Source organism: Mustela erminea, chromosome 18 (genome assembly GCF_009829155.1).
Source record: "Mustela erminea isolate mMusErm1 chromosome 18, mMusErm1.Pri, whole genome shotgun sequence".
NCBI classification, from domain to species: domain Eukaryota; kingdom Metazoa; phylum Chordata; class Mammalia; order Carnivora; family Mustelidae; genus Mustela; species Mustela erminea.
In genome coordinates, this window is record NC_045631.1 from 26,907,008 (window position 1) to 26,934,499 (window position 27,492).

The 27,492-nt window shown below is 36.5% G+C and overlaps 1 protein-coding gene across 11 annotated transcripts in view; it reads left to right on the forward strand.

The window, feature by feature from the left end:
- Window positions 1–27,492, forward strand: part of BCAS3 (BCAS3 microtubule associated cell migration factor) — a 587,541-nt gene that overhangs the window by 392,118 nt on the left and 167,931 nt on the right. Inside the window, exon 24 of one of the 11 annotated variants that reach the window (XM_032320074.1) lies at window positions 7,807–11,527. The exons of the other annotated variants lie outside the window; for them this stretch is intronic. Coding sequence (XP_032175965.1) covers window positions 7,807–7,856 — 50 coding nt within the window. The 3' untranslated portion in view covers window positions 7,857–11,527. Of the gene's footprint in view, window positions 1–7,806; window positions 11,528–27,492 lie in introns of those variants that run through there. 11 annotated transcript variants of the gene reach the window in all.

The following is a 27,492-nucleotide window of genomic DNA, read 5'->3' on the forward strand; positions in this document are numbered from 1 at the left end:
CATGTTGTATTGTCAGAAATGTATTTATTTTCTTACGTGTATATATAGGTAGAAATTATTTATATATCAGCTTGCGTATTTTCTTGACACAATTTAACATCAACAAATCAAAATATATGTAACCATAATTTTTCTCATTTAAAGCACAAACTTATGAATCCATATGTATTCATAAATCTTCTCCTTTAGAGCCTGAGAATAGAGTTATAGTCTTCACTGTCTCAGCTACGACTTTTTTTTTGCCTTTGACTACTCAGTAAGAATTACACATAGGAACAGAAAATCAATATGTTTACTTCTGCTTATTTTCAAAATTGAATGTTGCTATGGTTTAATATCAGAGAAGGTATACCCAGGGTCAGCTTAAAGAGGTTTCGTTTTGTTTACTTTTAAATTCCTTGTGGCGAGAGCTGTTACCTCTAGCAACAATTAATTATCAACACAAGTAAAATGTCCTATCACAGCGCTTTTATTCCAAGAAGTAGTATGTGAAATGAGAAAGAAGATTGTGAGGTGATTGCAGGTGAATGTCTTTCTAAATCCTTTTATTCCTGATTGAACACCAGTGGGTAAGCCTGACTCATGGTATGTGGATTTTTATTGAATTAGGATTAGAAAAAGTTCATGCAGCTCTGTAATGAGTATCTTTAGATAGATATCTTGTGTAGTTTTAACATCCTTGAGGATGCGGAAGGCTGTAGTGAAGTGCACACATTTCAGTAAGTCCGCAGTGACTCAACAATAGTGAAAAGGCCTTTGGCTTCATAGTTTCTTTTCAGAGGCAGGGAGAGGGAGGGCCTTTGTCTTTTCACTTGAGTGCTGTGGGCTTATTGTATTTGGGGTTTTTTTTGGTGGGGGGGGATTTTTACCTAAAAGATGTCCCCCTCTTTACTTACCATCATGAAATGTAAGCTTAAAGACAATCACAGGATTTTTGTGCCTTACTCTGATGAGTTCCTGTTTTTAAAAAAATTCGAACATGAGAACTCTCAAAACCCAGCCCTAGAACAGGTAAATTTTGTTTGCCTATTATATGGAGAGGATCCGTTTCTTTAAATTTGAACCATGGTTAAATTAATTGCTTTGCAAATTTTCTGAAAGTGAAGTAGAAGAGAAAATTGGTAGTTATCTTTGATTTTTATTTAAATCAAAGATTTATTTTGAAATTAGAATAATCTATAAATGCATCTGTCTGAAATCATTATAGGCAACTAGATTAAAAAATATAAAGTGAGTGCAGGGAAGTATAGTTCACTAAAAAGTTGCTTTTTTGGTCAAAAGCAGTGTGGTTGGGCTGGTTTTTTTGTGTTGTTTATTTTTACAATTATTGCACCATATTATAGTAACCTGAATTCTTAACCTGTCTGATTCCTTGATCAGAAAAATTTTACAAAATAGTTTGAGTGAATTTTTAAACTGTTGCTGGGTGACCTTGAATAAGTCCCTATCCAGGTCTTTTAGAGAATATGTTGCATTTACAGAATAGCTATTGGCTTTCTTGACTGTTCATATGCAGAGTTTCCAAGTGTTGCCTTAATGCGTTTGGGCGTGGAAGCCGACATTTATGTTTCCCTCCCTGTAACTCTGCTGCTGGACCGTGTGCTTGGCTGTCTTAGCAAAGCTTAGAAGTCAGCTGCATCTGTGTGAGCCAACTCTGCTTTGACGGAGAGCAATTGAGTACACCATTTGTTTTCTTTTCTAAATATCACAAAAGTTTTATTTCTTATTTATGAGGGCTCTTTTTTTTATTGCCTTGGGCCAAGGGTTTACCAATTTTTCTAACATCTATATTTCCAAAATGTAAAAGAAAGGTCGTGGCCTTATTACCAATTGTAGTGGATAATGCTGTGGTCTTGCTAGTTAAAACTGTGACCTTGGTGGGGGCGGGGGTCGGATGGTGGGGGGGGTAGGGTGAAGAGGGAGTGGTTAGCAGGGTTGGTGGGGAAGGCCCTACTTGGTGGCTGCTTTCCTCACAGTTTGGAACTTTGATGTGTTCCTGCAACTGATATAAGTGCAGGGGTGTTCAGGGTGAGGCAGCGGGCTGGCAGCGACAGATTAAAATATTTCTGACCCACAAAAGTAACCAAATGCCCATATTTCTTCATTTAACATAATTAATACCTTGTATTTCCACTGACTTTGATAAAGTGGCCTTCCTCCTCCCACCCCTTCCCCCTTCCCTCTGTCAACTTGAGGAAGACTGCAAGAGATCTATAGTTAAAATACTCTACAGATGATGAAGGATAGCATGTCTTAAAAAAGCTAACATCAAAAGTCTCAATTAGGTTGCTGCCTAGCAGGAAGCTTATAACCACATTAAAATGGAAAAGTTATTTCATTTTTAGTATACTGTATTTCAGCAACAAGGGTTGCAATCGAAGGGCAATATAAAACATTTTGGTGTGGCTGCCAAGTAAATCCACATTTGGTTATAAATGTGTAATTACAGGAAATATATGAAAAGTGTTAAACATCTCTTATCAAATATTGTTAAGGAGGAATTTGGTGCCTTTGGAATTTAGAAAAAGGCTGGGATGGATTTCAGTCATGTTACAAGGTCTACTTGTTATATTTAATTTAAAGCAGTTGTCCTGATTTCATTATCACAGAGCACACTGTTTTTCAATTTATTCGTTAAAAGGCAGAGACAGAAGACAGAATATGCTGGTAGGTCTAGGCAATATTTGATCGATCATGTGATTTTTATCAGTGTCTTTTTTTTTTTTTTTTACATTTTATACCTCAGTGTACACATTTCTGGGTGAAAAGACAGACAGTGCCTTTATTTTGAACCACCTAAGCAAGGGTTGAGCAAGCCATCTGGAAAGGTGATGTCAGCTGAGGGCAAGGGTGGTTGCTGGTTGAGGGTAGTCATCTACCCTTTCCCCCCAACACACACACCAGCCTCCGCAAAGCCAGTTTCATGGTGCCTGAGTTGCTGTCTGGTTGGTTGAACTCATTCTCTTCAGCTGATATTTAACTAGTAGCTTGTACTGGAAAAGTATCAGTATTGCCTTCCCTGGACTTTATAAACACATTGCTAGACAAAGATGAACAGCACTGATCTGCTATGAGGGACAGAATTCAATTATATTACTCTCTCAGAGGGGGAAAAAACACATATTTGATGCCATGACTAAATTGGATTTCTTCTAAGAAACCCTAAATCTGTGTATAATAGATAAATGTAGAGCTGATTTATAGTTACCTGCTGAATGTAGATGTGGTTGCTAGAATATATAGGTTAGTCTGTATGTGGGTGGTTTTACTATCCCAAATGATATGTATGTATGTGTGTATTTATGTTTGTATGTATATATATATATGCTGGTGCTATACATTTTTAATTTTTTTTTAAAGATTTTATTTATTTATTTGACAGAGAGGGATCGCAATTAGGCAGAGAGGCAGGCAGAGCAAGAGGGAGGAAAGCAGGCTCCCTGCTGAGCAGATAGCCCAATGTGGGGCTCCGTCCCAGAACCATGAGATCATGACCTGAGCTGAAGGCAGAGGCTTAACCCACTGAGCCACCCAGGTGCCCCTGTACATTTTTTAAAAGTAAAAACTACACATCTGTTGGGGCGCCTGGGTGGCTCAGTGGGTTAAGCCTCTGCCTTTAGCTCAGGTCATGATCTCAGGGTCCTGGGATCGAGCCCCTCATCAGGCTTTCTGCTCAGCAGAAAGCTTCCTCCTCTCTCTCTCTCTGCCTGCCTCTCTGCCTACTTGTGATCTCTGTCAAATAAATAAATAAAATTAAAAAAAAAAAAAAACAACTACACATCTGTTATTGGAAAATCTCCTGGGTAAGCAGGCAGTGTCTGCAATGTGTGTGGAGCCGCCATTTTTACAGGTGTCTGTATGGTTCATGTAAGCAGGGGAGGCCCCGTGAAGATTAATGGGTTGGAGGTAGATTAGGTAGAGAATCATCTCTTGAGGGAGGTCTCACATTGGAATTGCAGAAGTGCTCTTGACCCCGGGTTTCTTTTTATTTCCAACAAATAGAGGTTTTATCTGCATTTGTGTCCCCAGAAAGGGAATTTTCTCCTACAGAGAAATGGCTACAGAGGAAGGGCAGATACATACCCCATATTTTGTTTGGAGAGGTTCACAGAATGCCTATCTTTTTCTGTGCTACAGTCTGTTGTACAGCAGCTAAGACCAAGATGATCCCAGGAATAAACCTTATTGGTATGGTTCACTGATTTTTTTGGACTCTGCATTTATTTTAGCAGACTTCTCTGATAGCTTTTTGCAGTTTTCAGCTTTTTGTTGTTGAAAACAAAAATAATAAGTAAACCAGCTCAGGGATATATTCTCTTTCTGAAACTGATTCCATGTCATAGTGCCCTCCTTGGGGAGGAGCTGTATCTCTGGCCAAGGCTGGAACCGGAGGAACCACTCCTGGTGGAATATAAGAAAGAACAGGGTATTGTTTACATCCTTAATGTTCCTGCCTTTTCTTCCTACAGGAGACATTCAAGAGGACCATCATAGTGTTAGAATTTTTTCCTTAAGAAAATTACATATGTATCTTGTTCAAGTTTCGTATATAGTTCTGTGAGTTTAGTCTTACGTTGTGAAAGAACAGGGCAGTGTTCTATTCACATTCATTTAGTAAATGAACCCCTATTTGTGTAATGTGATAGTGAATACCTAGAGTGAGTTTGCTTAGAATGAGTAGATGTTGCTCCCATCATATGAGCAAAGCACTATAGCACACATGGTAGATATTACTGAATAACACATTTCTTCTACATTAAAAGTTAGGGGATCAACTCTTCTTAAGTACCAGAGATAGAATAATTTCTTTTCTCTCACTATTTCACCAAGATATTATAGTTTTGAAAGAGTAGCCAGTACCTTATTCCAATGCAGAGCTGCCTAGATTCATTATTTAGTTTAAAGGTTTTATTCCAGAGTCTCTTCTGGAATATAGTTTAAGAAATGGTAATATACCATCTGTCCAGGAGTCAAAGAAACAAAACAACAAAGCTAAAGTTTTAATTAAACTGGACATATTGTTAAGCACTGTAATCAATGATAAGGACTCAGTTTGTTTTATTTTTGGAGACCTCGATAATGGGAAATTTATAAAACCCTTAACAGAAGGCAATGAAAGTACCATGAAATCACCTGTATAGTGATTCTGAGACAGTGACATGATAGTGAACTTGTCTTCTAAATCATCAAAAAAAATATATTATGTTCAGTATAGTTTTTGTCATAATTTTCCAGTTCCTTGTAACTTTTATCCACATAGATAAAATAATTTACGTCTTCATTAGTAAGACTGTTCTGTTAACCCCAACATGTTTTCTCTTCTTTGGGCTACTTCTATGATCTGTTTTGAGAATTCTGAACCAGAGACCCTACTATAGGCACTCAGATTGAAAGGTGACAGTCCTTAGCTGGTTCTCCATACAATATCTGTCCAGGAATCAGGGTGCTCAGCAGGCCTGCCTGGGAGAACACATGCCATGACAGTTTCTACCCACTAGATTATTACTCCTTAGATGGTCTTTTCTCTCTCTGTAGTTTCTTCAGTTACTTGATAGGTTTCAAAAGAAGCCCTGTTAGGGCTCGGAGTACTTAAATTAGAGACTTTTCCTCAAAGGAAATCCTGGGATCCAAAGAAATCAGTACAGTCACATGTAAGAACACAGATGCTCTGGAGAAAGTCAGTTACCTGTACTGGCCACCATTACCGAGGTGAGCCCCACCTACTTCAGTGGTGTCAGGCACTCTCAGTGCAACGTGTGATTTTTTGAAACATTGCTCTAATTTATAGAGAACTCTACATTTGTGCTGCCTGAATTAATCCCAGGCAGGAATTAGTACTTCATATCGTATTGATGATTTTAAACAGAGGTTTAGTGAGGTGAAGGAATTTCAGCCTGATAACCAAGTGTTAGAGCTGGGAGTTGAATGGAAATTTTGTAAAGGCAAATACTGTCTTTCCACCCTGGGACAGTGCCTGATTCTTTGTGATGGTAATGACCATGGCGAAAGCAGGTAATTGCTCCTTGGGCCTCTCAGTGAACAAAGGACACAAAGTCTCTGGTAAGTTTTCCCCTATGATTGCTGATTTAGGAGATGCCCCTGCTCAATTGGTTTTCATTCTTGCAAAACAAAACACCCTTCCTGGGAGCTCCTTTTGGCAGGTTATCAACAAGCAGAAGCCTTGAATTCTTCTGTGTCATATTTTTGTCCTATAAACTCAGTTATATAACTGATGGCTTTATCAGTGTTCCCTTCCAACTATGTACTTCTAGTTAAAAGGCAATCTGCCGTGGGATCTCAGGATGGGAATTTGCAGCCCAAGGAGCATTTTCTTGTTTTGTGAAGTAGGTAGATATTTATTGAATCTTTATTGTGTTCTTAGCGTGTGGGAGATGAGAAAATTTTGTTCCTTTTCTCCATTCAAGGCACTTCAGTTGGGAAAGATGAGGCATAAATGAATTTGAATTACTTAAAAGATGAAGAAATACCATGAGGCATTATATGATCCATTGCGAAATTAATGACACAGATAATAAATGCTTTGCATTCAGGGAAGGGAGAATCATCATCTTAGAACTGAGGCACTAAGAGGATGCTTATCAAGTCCTACCACCTTAAATGAAAGTAAAATTCAGCAAAATGGGTATACAAGCTTAAATTTATATAACAAGATATTGCCATATCTAGAATTCCACTCTCCCTGATCTGTAATCATTTAGATTATTGAGAGAGAAATGAAATCTTAGCACTGGTATTTTTAAGCTTCTGACAGGTAGCTTTAAAGCAGCTATCCATTGAGCATCCTGGTGGGCCGTGGCCGAGGGCATGAGGTCCTAGGTACTGTACTAAAGAAAAGGCCCCTGACATAAGTAGTTTGCAATCGAATGGGGTAGAAATATTTACAGTTAACTGGGTTACAAGATAAACTTACACAAATACCACACAAGAGCCTTACATATATGGAGTGCTGTGGGCTCCCAGAGGTAAGGGGGGGAAATCCTATTAATGGGACTATGGCTTCTTGTAGGGGTTATGTCTGAATTGGTGGTAATTTTTGGAAAGGCATTCTGTGCGAAGAGAAATGCTGTGATTTACTTTCTGTTTTTTAGTGCTTACACAATTAATTCCTGTTTTCCTTTATTCTTTCTAATATCATCTGTTCCTCCTGCCTATTTTTCACCGTCTTAGCCACTCTTAATGGGGTTTTGCCTTGCTAAAATCTACTTTATTAAAAAATTGAAGTATAATTGATATGCAATGTTATATTAGTTTCAGGTGTGCAACATAGTGGTTTGACAATTCTGTACATTACTCAGTGCTCCCCATGATAAGTGTAGTTATCATCTGTCACCATACAACGTTATTCCAGTATTGTTGACTGTATTCCCTATGCTATACTTTCTGTGAGTTGATAACTGGATGTTTGTACCTCTTAATCACCTTCTATTTCACCCCCCCACACACACACACTCAGTTCCCTTCTGGCAACTACCAGTATCCCCTGTATTTAAGAGTCTATAAAACCTACTTTTTTATATTTGCTGTAACTAGAGGTTTACTCTCTCTCCTCTTTGGTATAAGATGGCACTGCTTGTCTCCTGATTCTAGAAATAATTTGATTTCTCCATTGGCTTTTATCATTCATAGGAAACAAGTGAAATTTATACCCATTGACAAAATTTAGCATTAGCTCATTATTTCATTGGCTGTGTCAAGCTTGACTTTTCTTTTCTCTGATCTATCTTCCTTTTTCTGTCTTTCATTTCTCTAACTCTAGGCTTTTTTTTTTTTTCTATCCCTCCACAGTTTTCCCATGTAACTTCTACAGTCCAGAAGATCTTTTTGATGATTCTTAGACACCAACTCCATATCTATTTACACCTGTTACGTGGAGCTGTCTTGTCCCTGGAGCCTTTTCTGTTTCTGTCTTCTACATATTATATTTAGGATGTAATTACCACGCTGTAAAATGGTTTGACATCATTTTGTTTTGTTTTGTTTTGTTTTTAAAGCATTCAAGTAAAAATTAATTTATTTTGAACAGCAATTTTGAATCATTAATGACTGCATGGAGATTAGGTCATAATTTTCTCACCTTGTTCAAATATTTATCTCTAATTTTTCTCCTACCAAAGTCTAGAATTCCAAAGTGTCTTTCTTCAGTAATTTAATTAGGCCACAAGTTTGAGGCTTAATGATGGATCAAAAAATGTATGATATGCTTGAGAGATCAAGACAGCAAATTGATTACTGTTGTAGCAAACGTTGGCAAATGTGGGAGAGGGAGCAGGTACTGCCCTGTGCTGCAGGATCTGAGTCAATGATCAAGGTCAGCCTCAGTTCATTAACTTCCTCTGAGGGCTTATAGTCATTGTAAATATGACTTCTCATACCTTATATTCTAATTACAATATAGTACAGTTTTGAAATGACTTATGTTCACTTCAATAATGCCATAGAGTGATATAGAATGTTGAAAGATCTACAGTAGTGTAAGCTAACTTCTAGTCATTTTGCCTAGTTTTCTAGTGCCTGCAAATAGAAGATCTCACCCCTCAAGATGCATGTGTTAATAAATGTGTCCTCATCCACGAACACATCATACAGGGTCCTGTTCTAAACCTAATTATCTAAAAAGGTCATCTGTTTTAAGGACCAGAATGCAAGGATTCTCATTGTGCTCTCAGCTAATACATTATTAAAAGTTGGAATGTATTTCATGGTAATTTTTAAGACCTTACAATCAAGACACGTATTTTCTCAATAATTCTAATAACCATTTCATTCCTGTGTTTAGACAATACCATATGTTGTTTCGACCATAAAGTGCAAAAAAACAAAAACAAAAACTTTTAACTGACTTTTTAAATATTTCACGTGAAGCAAAATGGTAAATCCCTTTAAACTGAACAGTTTTTATGAAATCCAGAATGAAGATAACATTTTGTGTGTCCAGTCCTTTGTATAACAACTTGGTTTGGGGTTCTGCCTGTGGCTAAGCTAACTGTACTATGAGACAGGATTGTTTTGTGTAAGGATTTCTTAGTGTACTTTATAGAAATTCTTAACATCAACATCCATAAGTATACACAAAATCAGAAAAACCAGTATATTTTTTCATTTGTTATACAGATGTTAAAGACATCTGAAAAGCAGAGAGTGGTATTGGTGATAAGATTATGAATTGGCGTTTTTTGAAGTTAAGGATATTTGTGGATATTGGACAATTTTTTACTAATGTCGTTTAAAATAGATTATGTTCCTTTCAATTTCTGTGAGTTAATTTTAATAAAGGTGAAAAAATTAATATTTATTTTCTGAGTATTAATTGGATACTCCCTGCATCGAATTTTACAAGGCCTTCAATGAATGGAGGTACCAGACTTACCTTTTCACCTGAAACAGACTGGACAATTACATGATACAGTGGCTTTCAAGATACTGGATATCGGGTAGTTAAAGACAGTGATCCCCAAGAAATGGAAAACAAATGAAGTGAGGCTCACAATTATACTGGCTCACTGCCAATACATATTCTAAGGAGAGGTAGATCTAGGTGGAGCACAGCAGTCTCTCTGAGTAGAAGAAATGAACTGGGAGTTTGGGGAGGTGTATGTTATGCACAGGGCAGAAAACAAGAGAGCTACACGGAGAGAAAACTCTAAAAATCTGCAGAGATCTCTAGCCTTCAGCAGAGTCCTGCTTGACACATGAGGAAGCTACCCAAGGCCCAGGAAGACCCACCTAAAAAGGGAATAATTCACTGAAATTCACATAGGACTGAAAAGAAGTTTCTGTTCCCACCAACCACATGGGAAGTCTTATCATTTATAGGCAAATGGGGAGAATACTCAGAAGGGTTTTTGTCTCCACAGTGGGGCAGAATTTTTCCTATAGTATTTTCCTAGACTGTTCCAGGCCTGCCTAACAAAGCTTAAAAGCACATCATAATCAAATTACTTAGAGCCAGTGATAAAGAGAAAAACATTGTAAGCTTTTTATACTATATATGACGTGTTATAATATTCCTTAAGGGCAAACTTTGATAAATACAAATATATGATATAAACCCTAAAGTAACCACTGAAGTACCAAGGATTTATATAGCTGATAAGGCAACAAATGAGATCAAAGGAATCATAAAAATATTCAATCCAAAAGAAGAGAGAGGAAGAAAAAAAAAAGGAAAAAAAAACCATATGGGCAAATAGAAAACATATAGCAATATAGTTGATTTAAAACAAAATCTCATTAAGTATAAGTGGCCTAATGCCCAATTAAAAGACATAAGTTATGAACTTGGCTAAAAAAGGAAGATTCCACTGTATGCTACCTATAAGAAACCCACTTAAATATAAAGACATAAATAGGATAAAAGTAAAGGTGTGGAAGTAACAATATACTATATTAACACTAATCAAAAGAAAACAGTAAAGTTTCTATAATAGACAAAGTAGACTCCAAAAGAAAGAATATTAGTACAGAATAAGGGAATATTCATAGTATAAGGGTGTTAATTCATGAAGAGGATCTATCAATTCTAAATATTTATGTGCCTCATTACAAGAGCTTTAAAACCTATGAAACAAAAATGAACTGTAAGCAAAATTAGGCAAACACAGAATTATAGTTGGGGATTTCAATATCCCTCTCTCAGTAATTGAGAGAGAGACAGACAGACATGGAAGGACATGGAAGACTTGAGTAACACTAATGGCCAACTTAGTCTAATTGATATCTATCTCTATACAGGTATATGTCTCTTTCACCACCACCAGCTGAACCACCTTCTTTTCAAGGCATACAGAATATTTATGATGATAACCCATATTCTGAACCATAAAACAAGCCTCAATAAATTTAAAGAATTTAAATTATACAAAGTATGTTCTCTGACCACAATGCAGTAAGTTAGAAATCAATAACCATACAATATTTGGAAGAACATTCAAATATTTGGAAACTAACACTTCTAAACTAATGGGTCTAAGAAGAAATTTAAAAATTAGAATTTATTTTGAACTGGGTGAAAATTAAGACACAGCATATCAGAATTTGTGGAATGTACTAAAGCAGTACTTAGAGGAAAATGTATAGCACTAAATGGCTATGTTAGGAAGTAAGAAAGATCTCAACTCAATCATCTTAGTTCCTATCTTAATAAGCTAGAGTAAGGATCAAAGTGTAAGTCAAATAAATGAAAACTGAAAAACAATAGAGAAAATCAGTATAAGACTAATTTCATAGCTTTTACACTGAAAGTATGGTGCATAACAGAAAAAATTGATAAATTGAACATCAAAATTAAGAACCTCAGTTCTTTTAATGATACTGTTAAATGGAATGCCACATATGAGGAGAAAATATTAATGAAAGCCATACATTAGGGGAAAATATTCTCAAATCACATATATGGTAAAAGAAAATGTAAATATATAAAAACTCAAAACTCAATAACAAGAAAACCACCAAAGAAAAATTGGGCAAGTGATCTGAATAGATTTCACTGAAGAAGAAATGCGGATGGCAAATAAGCACATGCAAAGATGATCAACATCAGTAATCGTTAGAGAACTGTGAATTAAAACCATGAGGTACCACTACATACTTAGTAGATTGTCTCATATTAAAAACTACTGACCATACCAAGTTTAGGAAAGAACATAGAGCAACCAGAGCTCACATACACTATTATTGGAAAAGTAGAATCATAGAAACACTTCGGAAAACAATTTGACAGTTCCTTAAAAGATTAAACATATACCTACCATATGTCCTAGACATTTCACTCCTATGTATTTAACCAAGAGAAATGAAAGTATGTGTCCACCCTAAGACTCATACATCAAAATTTAACAGTGGCTATATTTGTGGTAGCTAAGAACTGCAGAGGATATGCAAATTTCCATCAAGTCTGTGGGTAAACAAATTATTGTTCATCCATAAAATGGAATATTATGCAGCAATAAAAAGGAAGGGATTTTTTTTTTTTTTTGATAAATGTAGCAGCATGGATGGATCTCAGATAAATAAAAGGAACCAGACCACACAAATGCATACTGTATGGTTTCATTCATATAAAATTCTAGAAAATGCTAACAAATTTATGGTACTTTAAAACCAATGAATGGTTTCCTGGATATGTAGATGGGGTGAGGGGAGAGATGATCACAAAGGGGCATAAGGAAACCTTTGGCAAAGATGAGTATGTTCAGTATCTTGATTGTGGTGATGGTTTCATAGGTTATACTATGTCAAAACATCAAATTGTATACTTTAAATATGCACAGTTTATTGTAGGTCAAACTGTTACAACTTTAAGGATGGCAGTGTATATCCTCATTCTAAATTCTGTTCAACAATGCTATTTGGGGAGTGGGTTGTTTGTTTGGCCAATTTTAGATTTTTGATTTAGTGTTTCAATTAATCTAGTGTTTCAGTTAATCCAGTTTTTTCACCTGGAAGCTAAACATTATCTAGCCATCATACTTTCCTTCTTTCCAAACCCATCACTATTTTAATTTTTTTTTAAAGATTTTATTTATTTGTTTGTGAGAGAGAGAGAGAGAGGAATGTGAAAGTGAGAGAGAGCATGAGCAGTGGGGAGGGATAGAGGGAGAACCAGACTCCTGCTGGAGCAGGGAGTCCAGCGTCGAACTCATGGCTTGATGCAGGGCTTGATCCCAGAACCCTGGGATCATGATCTGAGCTGAAGGCAGATGCTTAACCAGCTGAGCCACCCAGGTGCCCTAGCCCATCACTATTTTTAATGAGAAAACTAAATCCAAGGCATTTTGATTCTGTACTAAACCAATAAAATGGGTATATTGAGAACACATGTAATAGCTACTAAATGGGTAATCTTTTGTCTTACATTTCTACATCCTATGACAAGATGAACATTAGGTACTGTATCTTTGAATGTTTAGGTTAGTGTTTTGCTTTTGGACTCTAATAAAATAGAGACTCAAATCCTAAACATTTAAAAAAAAAAAAATTACCTCCCCAATTCCCAGGTTCTGGCATTGGTTTGTTTGGTGAGCTGTACACACCCAGTCTGCCATCTTATTCCTTGGAAGTCCTGCTTGGACATTGTATTTTGAAATCTGTATTACAAAGTCTTTTATCCTTTTATTAGTTTAGTACTTTAAGCCTTAGACATAAGAAAGAAGACTATCAGTGAAAATCAATTGAAATGCAGTTAGATAAAGATCTGTTGTACTAGGCAGAAGGCTTAGTTGCAGCACAATACAATCAATTAGGACCCTCCAGCTGCATACAGAGTTTTACCCAGCCAATCACTTTTCACACGTTTCCTCCATTAGCTTGACTAGGGTTCTTTTTTTTTTTTTTTATGTGAATTATGATGAATGAGATTGTTGTTATGAATAGAGAGATGGGTCATTACCCTACAGAAACCAGACTGTGCCGGCGTTTAGTGATTAGGGCTTTCTGCTCCTGCTATCAATAAAGTATAAATTTATCTGTCTCAAACTGCGATTGGGAAGCTGTGGTCATTGCTATCTAATTCGTTTAACAATGTTATAATAGTAAATTGTTTTTGTTCATCTGGATAATTTACATAACTTTTAAGTTAGTTGTGATGGTGAAACAATATAATTTATCAAATAGCAGTGGGAAATTTTTCATGGCCTAAAATCAAATAAATATCCCTCAGGAATTAGTATTCCCCAATTTAGCAACCTAGGTATAGCCCCAAGACGTTAAAAAGTGGAAATAATGAATGAAGTTTACATATCCTACATATCCTACATGAAGTTTACATATCCTTTGGAAGTTTGCAAAGTAACGAGCATTAGCTCATTACAGAAGTCCTGTGGTTGTTAAATTCTAAAAGTGAAGTGACTGCTTCTCCTGGACTTGGGTTGAGGAATTCAAGAAGTAGGAAAAGAGTTGGGGATTAATGTGCAAAGTGACTGAGATGGGTTACAGGTAAATTGAGCCAATCAGCCTAACATTAGCACGTTTGGGAGGGGGAATCAATCCTTAGAGCACCTCTACCAGAGTAGATTAGTAGAAAAGGTCCTACTATAAACTGTTGAATTATAAGCAAATACAGTCTTTTTTTTTTCCTCTTAAAATAGTATTTAATTTTTAAAATTTTTCTTATTTTAACTTTTTCCTATTTCTGTCTCCTGTTGTCACAGAAAAAGTCTTGTGTGTATGCGTGTGTGTGTGTCCAGATTATTATGCATACTCAGTGCTCCCTCCTCCCAGATGTCAGTGCATGGATAGCATGATTTCATTATCCGCAGCCATGAATAATTTTGTATGGAAAGGCAGGAATGGTTGCCTGATTGTGGTGGATACCAAAGAAAACCCCAGTAGGGATGCTGTTCTTGGAAGTTTAACGCTGAAACATACCAGCCTTTGAGGTCCATTGATGAAAAGACCTTTGTGTTTTGTGCCATGAGGGTGGGGGAGGGGTGCTCAATACTAGAAGAGTCAATAAACACCAGGAGCTGTGCTCATCTTGTAGCTTTAGTAAGCTTTAATCTGTAAGCTTGATTACCTCCTAACCCTCTGTCTCATGCCTCCCCCTTCAAGGACTGTGGGGGCTTTATGGTGGTATTAGTGGCATTTTGCCCAACATTGGCTTTAGGGAAATCATTCTAAAGAGAAAGAGAAGCAGAAAGACTGAATCTGTATGTTGTGTGAGGTCATTAACACAAGAATAACCTTATGAGCTCCGGAGGGTAGGCGGGATGGTGGTCTGTCCTTACTAGAGATTTGCAGGTGAAATGCCACTATTCTTTTCTTTAAGGCCAACTTGGTCCAGGCCTGGGGGCATTCATCATCTGGAAGAGCTCACTTCAGATACTTTCAGCAGGATATTCAGTAGTATATCATGGCAGTCCCTTTGTATTTGCTGTGATATTTCATAAAAACAAGTTGTATTTAAGAAAAAAACCTGGGATTTTTTTTTTTTTAAGAGACGCTTAATTTGCATGGAGTTGCTATGTAATTAATTCTCAATATTGCAGATATTCTAGTGTCTGAGACCAGATTCGGTGCTCCCTGGTTTGACAAACGTCATTAAGTCATTAATGTAGGAGACTTGTAGTGAAGGAACGATTAAAAGCTCAGAGAAGCCTTTGTACATTTTCATATTAATCCCAAGAGCTTTACAATATTCTCTCTTTTTTTCCTAATGAGTAGTCTGAGAAGACACATTATTTCATTTAAAAAACCTTGAAAGACAAATGAAGACTGAAAATTATTATGGCCACAGATAAGAGATCAAGCTATTCAGCCAACAAGCTGTAATAAATAAATACTGAACCAATATACTGTTAGCTTGGGAGCCACTGGGTAGAAATAATGTGGTTTGAATTTGGACCCTGTTTTGTCAGAGGATACAAGAGAAACATTTGAAATTGTCACATGCTCCCAGGTATCAGCAAAGAACAGGGGTGTCCTACAAGTATGAGGAGACAACTCAGGACTCAGAGCAAGTGATGGGCCTTTATGGCAAGTCTTGGCTGATGATGATGCTTGCTATCTTTATCAGGAGCGTTGGTCCCATGCTGTGTGTCTGTGTAGTGGACCAAAAAGCAGCAGTCCAACCTCACAGATGGCTTTGCCCATAGTTTACTTTGTACTTGAGGCACAGAATAAAATTATCCTAGCCAGGCAGTGCTTGAATTGAGGAGGAAGTAAGATAACCACATAGAGCCCAAGGATAGAATATAAGCTAATGGTGCCTTCTCTTCTGTCGTTGAATTCCCAGCAGTTGGAACAATCCCTGGCAGAAAATGGCAATTTGTTATAAAATTTTAATTAATTAATTGACATGACTGGTGAGGGACAAGAGATGATTAGATCTGGGCCTGAATCCATGCTTCTATGGTAAGGCCTAGAATACTGTGGGCTCACTGGTAGTGGTCAAAGGAAGGATGCTAAGCAGCTCAGAACAAAGGATGGAGTTGCCAGGAGACGATGCTGACTGCAGCTCAGAACTGAGAAGCTATTCGGTGTTGCTGGGTATGTTCTCTCTGAACCTTTGCTCAACCATTTATGGATCAATATACCCAGAAACAATCTTTTCTATACTGACACAACACAAAAAGTTAAGTATTCCAACCATTTCCTTATGATCTAAAGTAATTTTTTTTCCTCTTTGGCAAAAAATCTGCAAATTGGTATTTCTTTTTGAGTAGCCTTATGATGACAATGCTGGGAGTTACAGTAGGAAGTCAGCAAAGATCACCTTCTTTCTGCTGGTCTGTGAGACTGCTTCTTCAAGTCAGGTTGTTTGCTCAGAGAGAGGGGACCCATTGTCAGGAGTATATTATGCATCCATTGGCTTACAAAGATGCCTTGAGAGATGAATGAAACATAAAACTTGAAAAAAAGTTTTGGGGCATAATTGAGAGGATGAAGGACAGAAAAGAAAAGGGATTTGAAGAATGAAATATGAAGTAGAAGGAAAGGACAGGTGCTTGGTTTATTTGCTTCCTTACAACCCTTAAGAATGAATCCTTGCTTATATGCCTAGTTGTAGGCAGTTATTGATCTGATTTCTGTCTCTATTTGTTTTTTTCTGGTTATTTCATATGAATGGCATCATATAATACATAGGCTTATGAGTCTGGCTTATTCACATGTCTTTGAGGTTCATCCATGTTGGTCAATACAGAAGTACCTTTTTCCCTTAACTTAAAAAAAAATTTTTGAATGTTACTATGTTTTTAAGTTTAATTCTGGTATGGCTAACATACACTGTTATATTAGTTTCAGGTATATAATATAGTGATTCAATAATTCTGTACTCTGTGTTCATCACTGTCCCTTAACTTTTTGAGATATTCTTTTTGTGGCTGTGGACCCCATTCATTTCAGCTTTCTTGGCCTTCATCTTGGCTTGACTCTGTGGGCTGTGTGCTGAACACCAACATATACTGGTACTTTCAGTGTCATTTTAGAGGGAAAGGAGATTGGGTTTTGTTTTTGTTTTTGTTTTAATGAACTCACCTTTCTTATGTGTTCATTCTAATTGTAACTTGTTGAGGGATATGTTTCCTTAATAGAAGAACCTCTTTTGAGGTCCTCCTACTATTGAAATATTAAATATCATTTAAAAATTTTTGCTATTATAGTTTTCCATTAAGAAATTTCCTTCATTTAGAAATTTATAGTTTCTTGCTTTTAGAAAACTTACTTATTTGCATGGTTAACAGATTTCATGTATCAGTGGCCAAGGTGTTCTTGATAGGAAAATTCATTGGCAAGAGCATCATAGGAACAAAGGCTTAAACCTGGTTTTAACTGTGGTTTTTGGACAAATGTGTTTTATTTTTTTCGCCCCAAGTTTATTTTATTTTTTTAGTAATCTCTACACTCAACATGGGGCTTGAACCCATGACTCTGAGATCAAGAGTCTCATGCTTTACCCACTGAACCAGTCAGATGCCCCTAGACAAATGTGTTTTCAGTGTGTTGTTTCATATTAGTAAGAGGTTTCTCCTCAGGGTGCCTGGGTGGCTTAGTAGATAAGCCTCTGCCTCAGCTCTAGTTAATCTCGGGATCCTGCGATCGAGCCCTGTGCCCAGTTCCCTGTTCAGCTGGGAGTCTGCTGCTTCTTCTCCCTCTTCCTCTGCCTTCCCCCCACCACTCAGTCTCCCTCGAGTGTGCTCTCTCTCTCTCTCGCTTGTGTGCTTTGTCTCTCAAATAAATAAAATCTTAAAAAAAAACCTCTCTCCTTATCTTTGTAGTTCAAAATGGATATTTAATTTAAATATTTAAAATATATTATTCTAATTTATATGATGCTTCAAGCTAAATATTGTACAGAAGACTTATAAAAGTACCATAAACATATATTTGTTATTTTTCAACATGAGGTTTGCTGAGATTAATAATAATTAAAAAGTAATTTACCCCTGGGAAGTCACAAGTAAGGGTATATATAAAAATTAATTCTAAGTGGGATCATAAATCTAAAGAGCTAAAACTATAAACCTTTAAGAAGAAAAAAATAGCATATCTTTTTATTCATAATTAAGCAGAAATTTTTAGATAGGATTCAAAAACTTTAACCAGAAAAACTAATTGATACTAAGTCAAAATTATAAATATTTGACTTTGGTTGTTAAGAAAATGGTAAGACCGGACATCTGGGTAGTTCGGTTGGTTAAGCTTCATTTTGGCTCAGGTCATGATCTCAGGGTCATGGGATCAAGCCCCTTGTCAGGCTCTGGGCTCACTTGGGGTCTGCTTGGGGATTCTCTCTCTCTCTCTACCCCCTCCCCGATGTGCTTTCTCTCACTAAAATAGTAAATAAATAAATCTTTTTTAAAAATAAAAAGACAAGCTACAGAGTGGAAGAAAATCTTTGCAGAACATAAGTATTTGGTTCCTCTTATTCACAGATTCTGTATTTGTGAGTTCACCTACTTACTAGAGTATATTTATAACTCCAAATCAATATTCACTTGCTGTGCTTTCATGGGCTGATGGGGTAAAGCTGCCAAACGTTTAAGTTGCCTGACATGTACTTTCCCAACTGACTTCAAAAAATGCAACACTTGCTCTGCCTTCTTGTTGAACTCTCATGCTATGGGGTAAGTGTCCTTTTTGGATCTATTTAGTGGCACATTTTTTGCATTTTTGTGCTTTTGCTGGTGATGTTTCTGTTTAAAACAATACCCAAGCATAGTGCTGAAGTGTTATCTAGTGTTCCTGAGTGCAAGAAAGCTGCAAGGTGCCTTCTGGAAAAAATAGGTATGTTACCTAAACTTAGTTCAGGTATGAGTTATAGTTCCGTTAGCCATGAGTACAATGTTAATGAATTAACAATACAATACATATTGAGAAAAGACAAGGAATTCATTGATGAGTACATGAGACTGCTCTGGGAAATGCTAGAGTAACATCTATAGTGCTTGATAAAGCTATGGAAAAGATGAAAAAGCAGCTACACTTGTGGATTTAGGAGATGACAACTGATAAAAAAAATTGTGGTGGACAGTATTGTTAAAAATTTATTTACCCCTGGGGAATCACAGGTAAAGTTATATCAAATTTTTTTTTTAAGATTTTATTTATCCATTTGACAGAGAGAAATCACAAGTAGACAGAGAGGCAGGCAGAGAGAGAGAGAGGGAAGCAGGCTCCCTCTGAGCAGAGAGACCGATGCGGGACTCGATGCCAGGACCCTGAGATCATGACCTGAGCCGAAGGCAGCGGCTTAACCCACTGAGCCACCCAGGCGCCCCAAAGTTATATCAAATTTAATTCTAAATGGTATCATCTAAATCTAAAGTAAGAGCTAAAATTGAAAAGAACTTAAAAAAAAAAAAACCCAAAACTGAAAAGAACTTTATAGTCATGTTACCCAGGGGCAGGAAAGGCTTATAGCCATTTTGACTAGTGTTGGTTGGCTTGCATATTTCAAAAGACAGTACAGCACAAAAACGCCAAATTTGTAATCAAGCAGGCTTTGCAAATTGGAAGGTTACAGAATAATTTTAAAAATATCCACTAAGTACTAGGGAAATGGTTAAGAATATGGCAGTTTTTCAATGCTTTTTTAAAAATTAAAGTGTTACTGACATACAATATCCGTTAGTTTCAGGTGTATGTCATACTGGGTCAGTATTTTAATATATGATGAAATGATCCCCACAATAAGTCTAGTTACCACCTGTCACTGTACAGGGATTGACTCCAGAGGGGCATGGGCAGACTTTTTGGAGTGTTGGAAATATTACATATCTTGACTGTGGTGATGGATTACATATTGTATACCCTTAAAAAAAAAAAAACCCTCATCAAAGTCAACACTTAAAATGGATAGTTTAATCGAAGATAAATCAGTGCCCCTTTCAAGCTATTAAAACAACAGCAACAACAACAAAACTTACCGGAAACTATAGGGGCCCAGCATAATAAAACCATGCCTACTTTTTTCAATGAAAACAAATAAAAGTTTTATTGTATTTGAATTTATAGTCCTTTAGCACAACAAAAGCTACTCATTGAGCGGAGTTATATTCATATAAGCCAGTAATAATTAAAAATTTTCTTTCTTGGAATAACTAATGGGGTAATGGTTTAAATACTTACCCATATTCTAGTATGTTCTTCTCTTCCATGACCATGCTATGACCTCTGAAAACAAAAGTTAGAGATCGGAAGTAACTAACTGACAATTACAGTGGTTGATACACTCCAGTTTAAATAGAAGTGTCCTCGGTTAAAATATGGTTCATTCATCGGTCAAACTGTCCTTATTTCCTTTAATTGAATTAAGATGGACAAATGAGAGATGTGTGCAAGACAGAAAAAAAAAATCCTTTCACAAATCACTGTTATCCTCCCTTTGAGTGTAAAACGAATCAATTAAAAGCATGTCAAAGCATCTTTCACTCTTGAACAACTTTAAAGCGGAGAACATTTTACAAAAATAAAAATTTGAGAAATGGAGAGAAACTGGTTGCTTTTTACAGCTAAACATAATTTTATCACTAAGAACTATGGATTATATTACTTTATATGCTTGTGTTTGGTTATAATTATAACTGTACTCAAAAGCCTTCATTTTTTCATTTTATTTTCAAGTTGGAAATACTGTGTAAGAAGAAAATAGTCAATTCACAATTGTATATACACAGTTCAGTTCCATCTGTACGTTTACTACATAGTATTCTTGGCGGAGAGGTGTTGGGGTAGGATGGATGGTGAAATGTAATTTTTATTTTCCATCTAAGAGGCCTCTACTTTGAAAAATGTAGTGTCCCTACCCTTTCTCTTCCCTTAAATTATTATTTATTTTTACTACATCTTATGTGCTGATTCATATACATTCTATAATTTTAAACCTGTGTATTAAGGTTAATTTTATTAAAATTAGTTACCTGTCCCTATATTTTACCTCTATTTTCCACTACTCTACCCATGTAAATCTATACTGTGTACCTTGGAGCCTGCTTCCTGTTTGGAATTCATATCTTTTCATACTTAAATATGTGTTTTCCAGCTCTCTGAGTTTTGTTATAGATAGGCTTATAATTTGTGTTATTTATTCATTTGAATTTTTTTATTTTTCATGTTTTTAATTTTAATGGGTCAAAATTCAAAACATACAAGAGGGTACATAATGAAAAACCTTTCTTCTACCTCTGTCCTCCAGCTACCCAGTTCCTCTTTGGAGGCCAACAATACTATCAGTTTCTTTATCCTCCCAGAAATGTTTGATGCAATATATATTTAGGTGAGAAGAAAAAAAGAAAACTGAAGCAAACTTTATTTATAAATTGGGGTGGTGTTCAAAATTTTCAAAAATATCGTGCAATCAGTTTCTGCATGTTGATTTTTATAGCATCACCTTGGCAACATCAACCAAATCTAAGCTTAAGCATTATTGGTGACATCAAGATAGTCTCTCCAGTAAGAGATTTTAAGAAATACTCGAATGTCAGGCTTTTAGAGTTTCCTATCTCTGGACTTTATGTCTGTGGCGTGTGTTCTAGGCTAGAATTCTGATATGTCTGTGAAACTCCTCTCTTACTGTTTATCTTCTAGTATGGACCATGCCAGTGAAAGAGAGCGTGAATATGAATTATTGAGTGTACTGATCAGCCACACATCTAGCCATGGGGATTTCCCCTTAGGTTTATCATCTGTACTTAAAAAAACTTCCTTCTGAAATGCCCAGGGCTAAGAATACTAATTTTCCTTCCTTCCATAATAAATAAATAAATAAAAACTTACAAACACATGAGAGGAAACTAAAATCCAGAAGAATATTGGCAAACATGTTCAGAGTTATTTATTGATGGTTTTGCTCATTGGCAGGATAAAGTGTGTGTCACTTATCATTAGCAGTAACAATTTCAGCACGTTATGTTCTCTTTTTATTTACTCCGGTGGCAACATGTTTCTGAACAGGGCCACTGGCTGTGGGTCAAGAGGTCAGTCTTTGAGGTTAAGAGTGGATGGGGTCATTTGCTATTAACCTAAGATTAGCAGCTAAGTTTTTTTTCTTTCTTTCTTTCTTTTTTTTTTTTTTTAATAGATTTCCTCCTATTTGTGTAACGTGCCAAATTAATTTCTCCCAATTTTTAAAGAATCTCTTCTTTCTGATCAAATTTTATTTAAGTTTTCATAGAGGTGGTTTTTTTTTTTTCTATCCAGATCTTTTCCTAGCCCCCTTTCCTAGTCCATGAAGCAATGTGAACTTTTTTCTAAGATTTAAAAAATTTTGTATCTTTTAACATCCATTTCCCAACATACAAATGCCACTATTTTTTATAGTTTTCAACTTTTAAGGTTTTTTTCCTCCATGTATTTACATACCAAACTCACCAACACACAGCAGAATTTTAGGATTTCAGGGATGCATTCTCTCCTGAGACAGCCTTTCTCCTTGCTCTTCTTGCTATTAAACAACGTCCAACTTTTAAACTAGCAAGTTTTGTTGTTGTTATTGTTTCCAATTTTAGGGATTTAATTGGTGCCCTGATATCTGAAACCTTCCTGTTCTCTCTACTTTTCAGCAAAAAGAATCACCTGTTATAATGTAGTTTTGTCAATTGTCATGTAGTAGGTGTTCCCTGTGGAGTTTCCTCCTGAGAATTTCTGCACAATTCCTGGTTTATATTCTGGTATAAATTGCAAGCCTGCTCTGGTTGCAGTCACTGTTAAGTCTCTTATACCAAAGTTGTTTCTCTTATATCTTGGCTTATTTGATTACTAGAAGATTTTACTTGCCTTTAAAAAACTATATTACTGGGGCACCTGAGTGGCTCAGTGGGTTAAGCTTCTGCCTTCGGCTCAGGTCATGATCTCGGGGTCCTGGGATGGAGCCCCGTATCAGGCCCTCTGCTCAGTGGGGAGCCTGCTTCCCCCCTCTCTCTGCCTGCCTCTCTGCCTGCTTGTGCCCTCTCTCTTTCTCTCTCTGTCAAATAAATAAATAAATCTTAAAAAAAAAAAAGAAACATACTTTATATAAAAAAAAAACACAACCCTATCTTACTACTGGTGATTTGCTTTCTTTCCATCTATAATTTTAGTTGTAGGTCTTAGCCTGTGACTAAGCATATAATGAATACTCTTTGGGTGGAAGGTACAACAAGCAGGGAAAGTTCCCTAATGCAGACTTCTCAGAGTGCAGTGTTGAGCTTATTGGGTAAAAAGCAGGAGAGGAAGTAACAGATACACAAAAAATTTCAAATATATCCAACCTATGGTAAGAGATTAAAATCCACTGGATTTCTAATAATAGGATACAGCAAAGAACAGACTTTACAGGGGATGTCCTTCGTTTTTAAGTTCTGTTACGTCTTGGTGTTGAGGAAGGTAGAGAATATTTAAGGAAAGCTTTCTTGAGGTAAAATACCCAGGATGAGGAGGAATGCAGGTATAGAATGTAGCATAAGTAAAAGTATAGAGACAAGAAAAGCCACAGTGTATTCAAAGGACTCATAAGGAGGTTGATGTTGCCATAATATAAATTCCTAGGCAGAGAGTTATGGGAGATGAATCCAGAACAGTGTGTGTGTGTGTGTGTGTGTGAGAGAGAGAGAGAGAGAGAGAGAGAGAGAATAAATTTGGATTCTATCTTGTAAGGAATGGAGAAGTGTTTCAAGCAGAAGAATGATATAATCATTCTTGCGTTTATTTTATTTTTTCTCTTTACCTAACTTATTATTTTTTTTTATTTATTTTTTTTTTTTTAAAGATTTTATTTATTTATCAGAGAGAGAGAGGGGGAGAGAGCGAGCACAGGCAGACAGAACGGCAGGCAGAGGCAGAGGGAGAAGCAGGCTCCCTGCCGAGCAAGGAGCCCGATGTGGGACTCGATCCCAGGACGCTGGGATCATGACCTGAGCCGAAGGCAGCTGCTCAACCAACTGAGCCACCCAGGCGTCCCATACCTAACTTATTTTATTTTATTTTATTATCATTTTAAAATCTTTAATTGAAGTATGGTTGACATATAATATATTTGTTTCAAGTGTACAACGTAGTAATTTAGCACTTACATATGTTACAAAACACTCCAGTTGGTAGCTGTAGAGAAGGCAGATTTGAAGAAAGGTTAAGACCGGGGTCGGGGAGACCACCTATAGTATTGACCTGACCTAGGGCAGTGGTAAACGGAAATGAAGGAGAGTCGAGAAGAGCAGAAAGTTGAGAAGTGTTTAGGAGTAAAAATTATCAGAAATGGTGATTGGATATCAGGCATGTGGAAGAGGGAGGAGTTTAATATGAATCTCAGGTTTCTGTCTACATTAATTGAATGAAAGAGAATGAAAGAGAAGATATAAAGGGAGAAGCAGATTAATGGGGAACTTAATATTTTTAATTTTAGGAATATTGAAAGTGATGTACCTATAAGAACCAAGCCTGACCCTGAGTAAAAATTTGGGAGCTGTCAGTGTAGATGAAAGAGAAAACTCTGTGGAATGAGAAGACTAGTGGGTCAGGAGCAGCTCTGGAGAATCAGCAAGATATTAGAGGCCTGCAAAGGATGATTTGTTCAGAAGGGGTTGCCAGAAAATGAAGACTAAAACCCCAAAGTATGTTATCATCCGGAGTCATGGGGGGATGGAGGGAGACTTTAAACCAGCAGTGTCATTAAATATAGGATAGTGCAATGGTCCTGGATAATAACAATAGAGATATACACTGAATTTAGCAATTAGCAAGTCACGAGAGGCATTTAGCAAGAATAGTTCGAGTATAGCAGTCAAAAATGAGAGCCTACTCCTACTAATTGTGGAGTGAATTGGAATAAGTAGTGAGTGAGAAAATAGGACATGGGATGTCATTTTCAAGAGATGGTTTTGTTTTTTCTCTTAAAAAAGAGCTTATTTATAGTCTAGGGAGGGATGCAGAATTGATGGGTGAATTAGAAATGAAAGAGTGTTCAGATGCCTGACGGAGCAAGATCCTGAGCAACCAGGAGGAGGTTGGGTTGGAGATCTTGAAAAGAAGGAAGCTCAGATTTATGTAATAGGAAGAAATAATTCTAGGTGGATGGTGATATATTTATATGTAAAGACAGTCGAGGGATTCAGTTGGTTGGCCTCAAGCTCATATTACTCCCATCACTTACCTTCTGTGCATTTAAGAGTAATTGCTCCTCTCACCTCTGCTTAATTTTTATTCTTTACAGAGATATACATACATGATCCAGTAACAATAAAAATTTTAATTTTTAATTTTAATTCCTAATATCATAGCCATAGGAAAAAAAATATGGATTACCCGTTAACATACTTCCAGAGTTAACATTTTGGTATAAGCTTTCATCTCTCCTCTGTGTATATGAGTGTATTTTTAAATTGACCATGTAGTCTTCTGTAATTTATTTAACAAGTCTCTTGATAATAAATACTTTATTTGTTCCTTTGCTTTTGTTTGTTTTGCTATTGTTAGCTTTGTTTTTTGCTTTTATAAACAAATGAATTCCTTGTACATTTCGGTACATTTATGTTATTATTTTCTCAGGATAAATTTGCCAGCAGTAGAATGGCTGATCCATTGAGTATGTATTCTGTTAGGGCTTGTGATATATGTTAGCCAAATCACTTCTCAAACAATTGTCAGGTTTGCACTACCCTATAAATGGAGGAAATTGTTTCCCTTTACTGTCTCTTCTCTAGCTTTTTTCCAGCTCACTATGCAAAAGTGGTGTCTTTTGCTTTAAGTGGGTTTTTATTTTTTTTTTATGTTGAATTTTTGTTTTGATCATTTAAGAGAATGTATTTTGAGTGCCTTTCTTTCTTTCTTTCTGGGAGAGGGGTGGGAGGGACAGAGCATGAGGGAGAGAGAATGAATCTTAAGCTCTTGGGGCTTGATCTCACAGCTCTGAGATCATGACCTGAGCTGAAATCAAGAGTCATTCCCTTAATTGACTGAGCCACCCAAGCACCCCAAATTTGAGTGTTTTTCATTACTTGAATAATTAAAGAGTATGAGAAATTAATTATCCTTATAAATTATAAGAAGTTTTCAGCATGGCTTGCATATCTCGGTATCTATGATATAACAATAATTTCCTTAGAGGAAAATCAAAAGGTTAATGACTTGGAGACTACTACAAAGTTGGTTGGGGGCACTTTTTCAGTAAAATGATGTTATAGTCTGTACCTTGATGATAAGCTATTAGAAAAATAAAAGAGGGGGGAAAAAAACAGAAAAAAAATGTGTAAGACACGACAAAGCTCAAAAATAAGACATCTCAGGGCGCCTGGGTGGCTCAGTGGGTTAAAGCCTCTGCCTTCGGCTCAGGTCATGATCCCAGGGTCCTGGGATAAAGCCCCGCATCGGGCTCTCTGCTCAGCAGGGAGCCTGCTTCCCCCTCTCTCTCTGCCTGCCTCTCTGCCTACTTGTGATCTCTGTCTTTCAAAAGAATAAATAAAATCTTAAAAAAAAAAAAAAAAGACATCTCCATGCACCAAAATTGGAACAGAAATGTTAAGGGGCAAGAGGTGAAGAGTATGGGTGTTAATGTCTGAAAGATGGTTCAAGTGGCTGGGAGTTAGGCTTCTGTAGGGTGCTCCATTTGGGACCAAGTGATGTCTAATGAAAGCTGCTGAGGACTACTGCCAAGAGCTGTGGCTTATTTGAAATCAAATGCCCAGGGAGGTGAGAAGACAATGATAGCCTTAGGAACTGACTCAATTTCTGATTTCAGTTTTCCCCAATATTAGCAGGAATCTGATCCCTAGTTGCTCAATATAAGACCAAATTCTGGACTGGAGTTTTACGGATTCCATAGAGGCAACTATTAAACTGGAAGATAGGGAGTGGTATACTCATAGAGAAAGTGAAAAGAATTCACTGTAACTCAGACCCAAGATGAACCTACAGATCAAATGTCAAAATGCATAAAATAAAGTAATACATTAATACCAAAGAAGACAGACAATAAAGTTAGAAGATAGGAGATGAATTTGCTCAGGTGAAAGAAAATAATATAATAATCTTAAAAAAAGGAATAGCCTTATAAAACAAGAAATTATAAAACAAAACTAGCAGAAATAAGAACAAGTGAAGATTTAAAAAAATCACTTCAAAATATTAGCAATAAAATAAAAAGACATTGACATTTTAAAACTCAGTAACTATTTCAGACTGTATCTTTGGATAGTAGTTCTCAGAAAGCAGCACAGAGGTATGAAAATGTGAAAGAGTTGGGACGCCTGGGTGGCTCAGTCAGTTAAGCATCTGCTTTCCACTCAGATGATGATCCCAGGCTCCTGGGATCAAGTCCCACATCGAGCTCCTTGCTCAGTAGGGAGCCTGCTTCTCCCTCTGCCTCCTTCTCCCCTTGCTTGTGCTCTATCTCTGACAAATAAATAAAGTATTAAAAAATGTGAAAGAATACTTAAGAAGCAGAGAGTTTAGAGACTTCTATATGTATCTAATAAGAGCTCCAGAATAATAAGATGGAATGACCAAGAAGTGATGTACACGTGATAACTAAGAATTTACAGAATTGGAGAGATTTCATCCTCA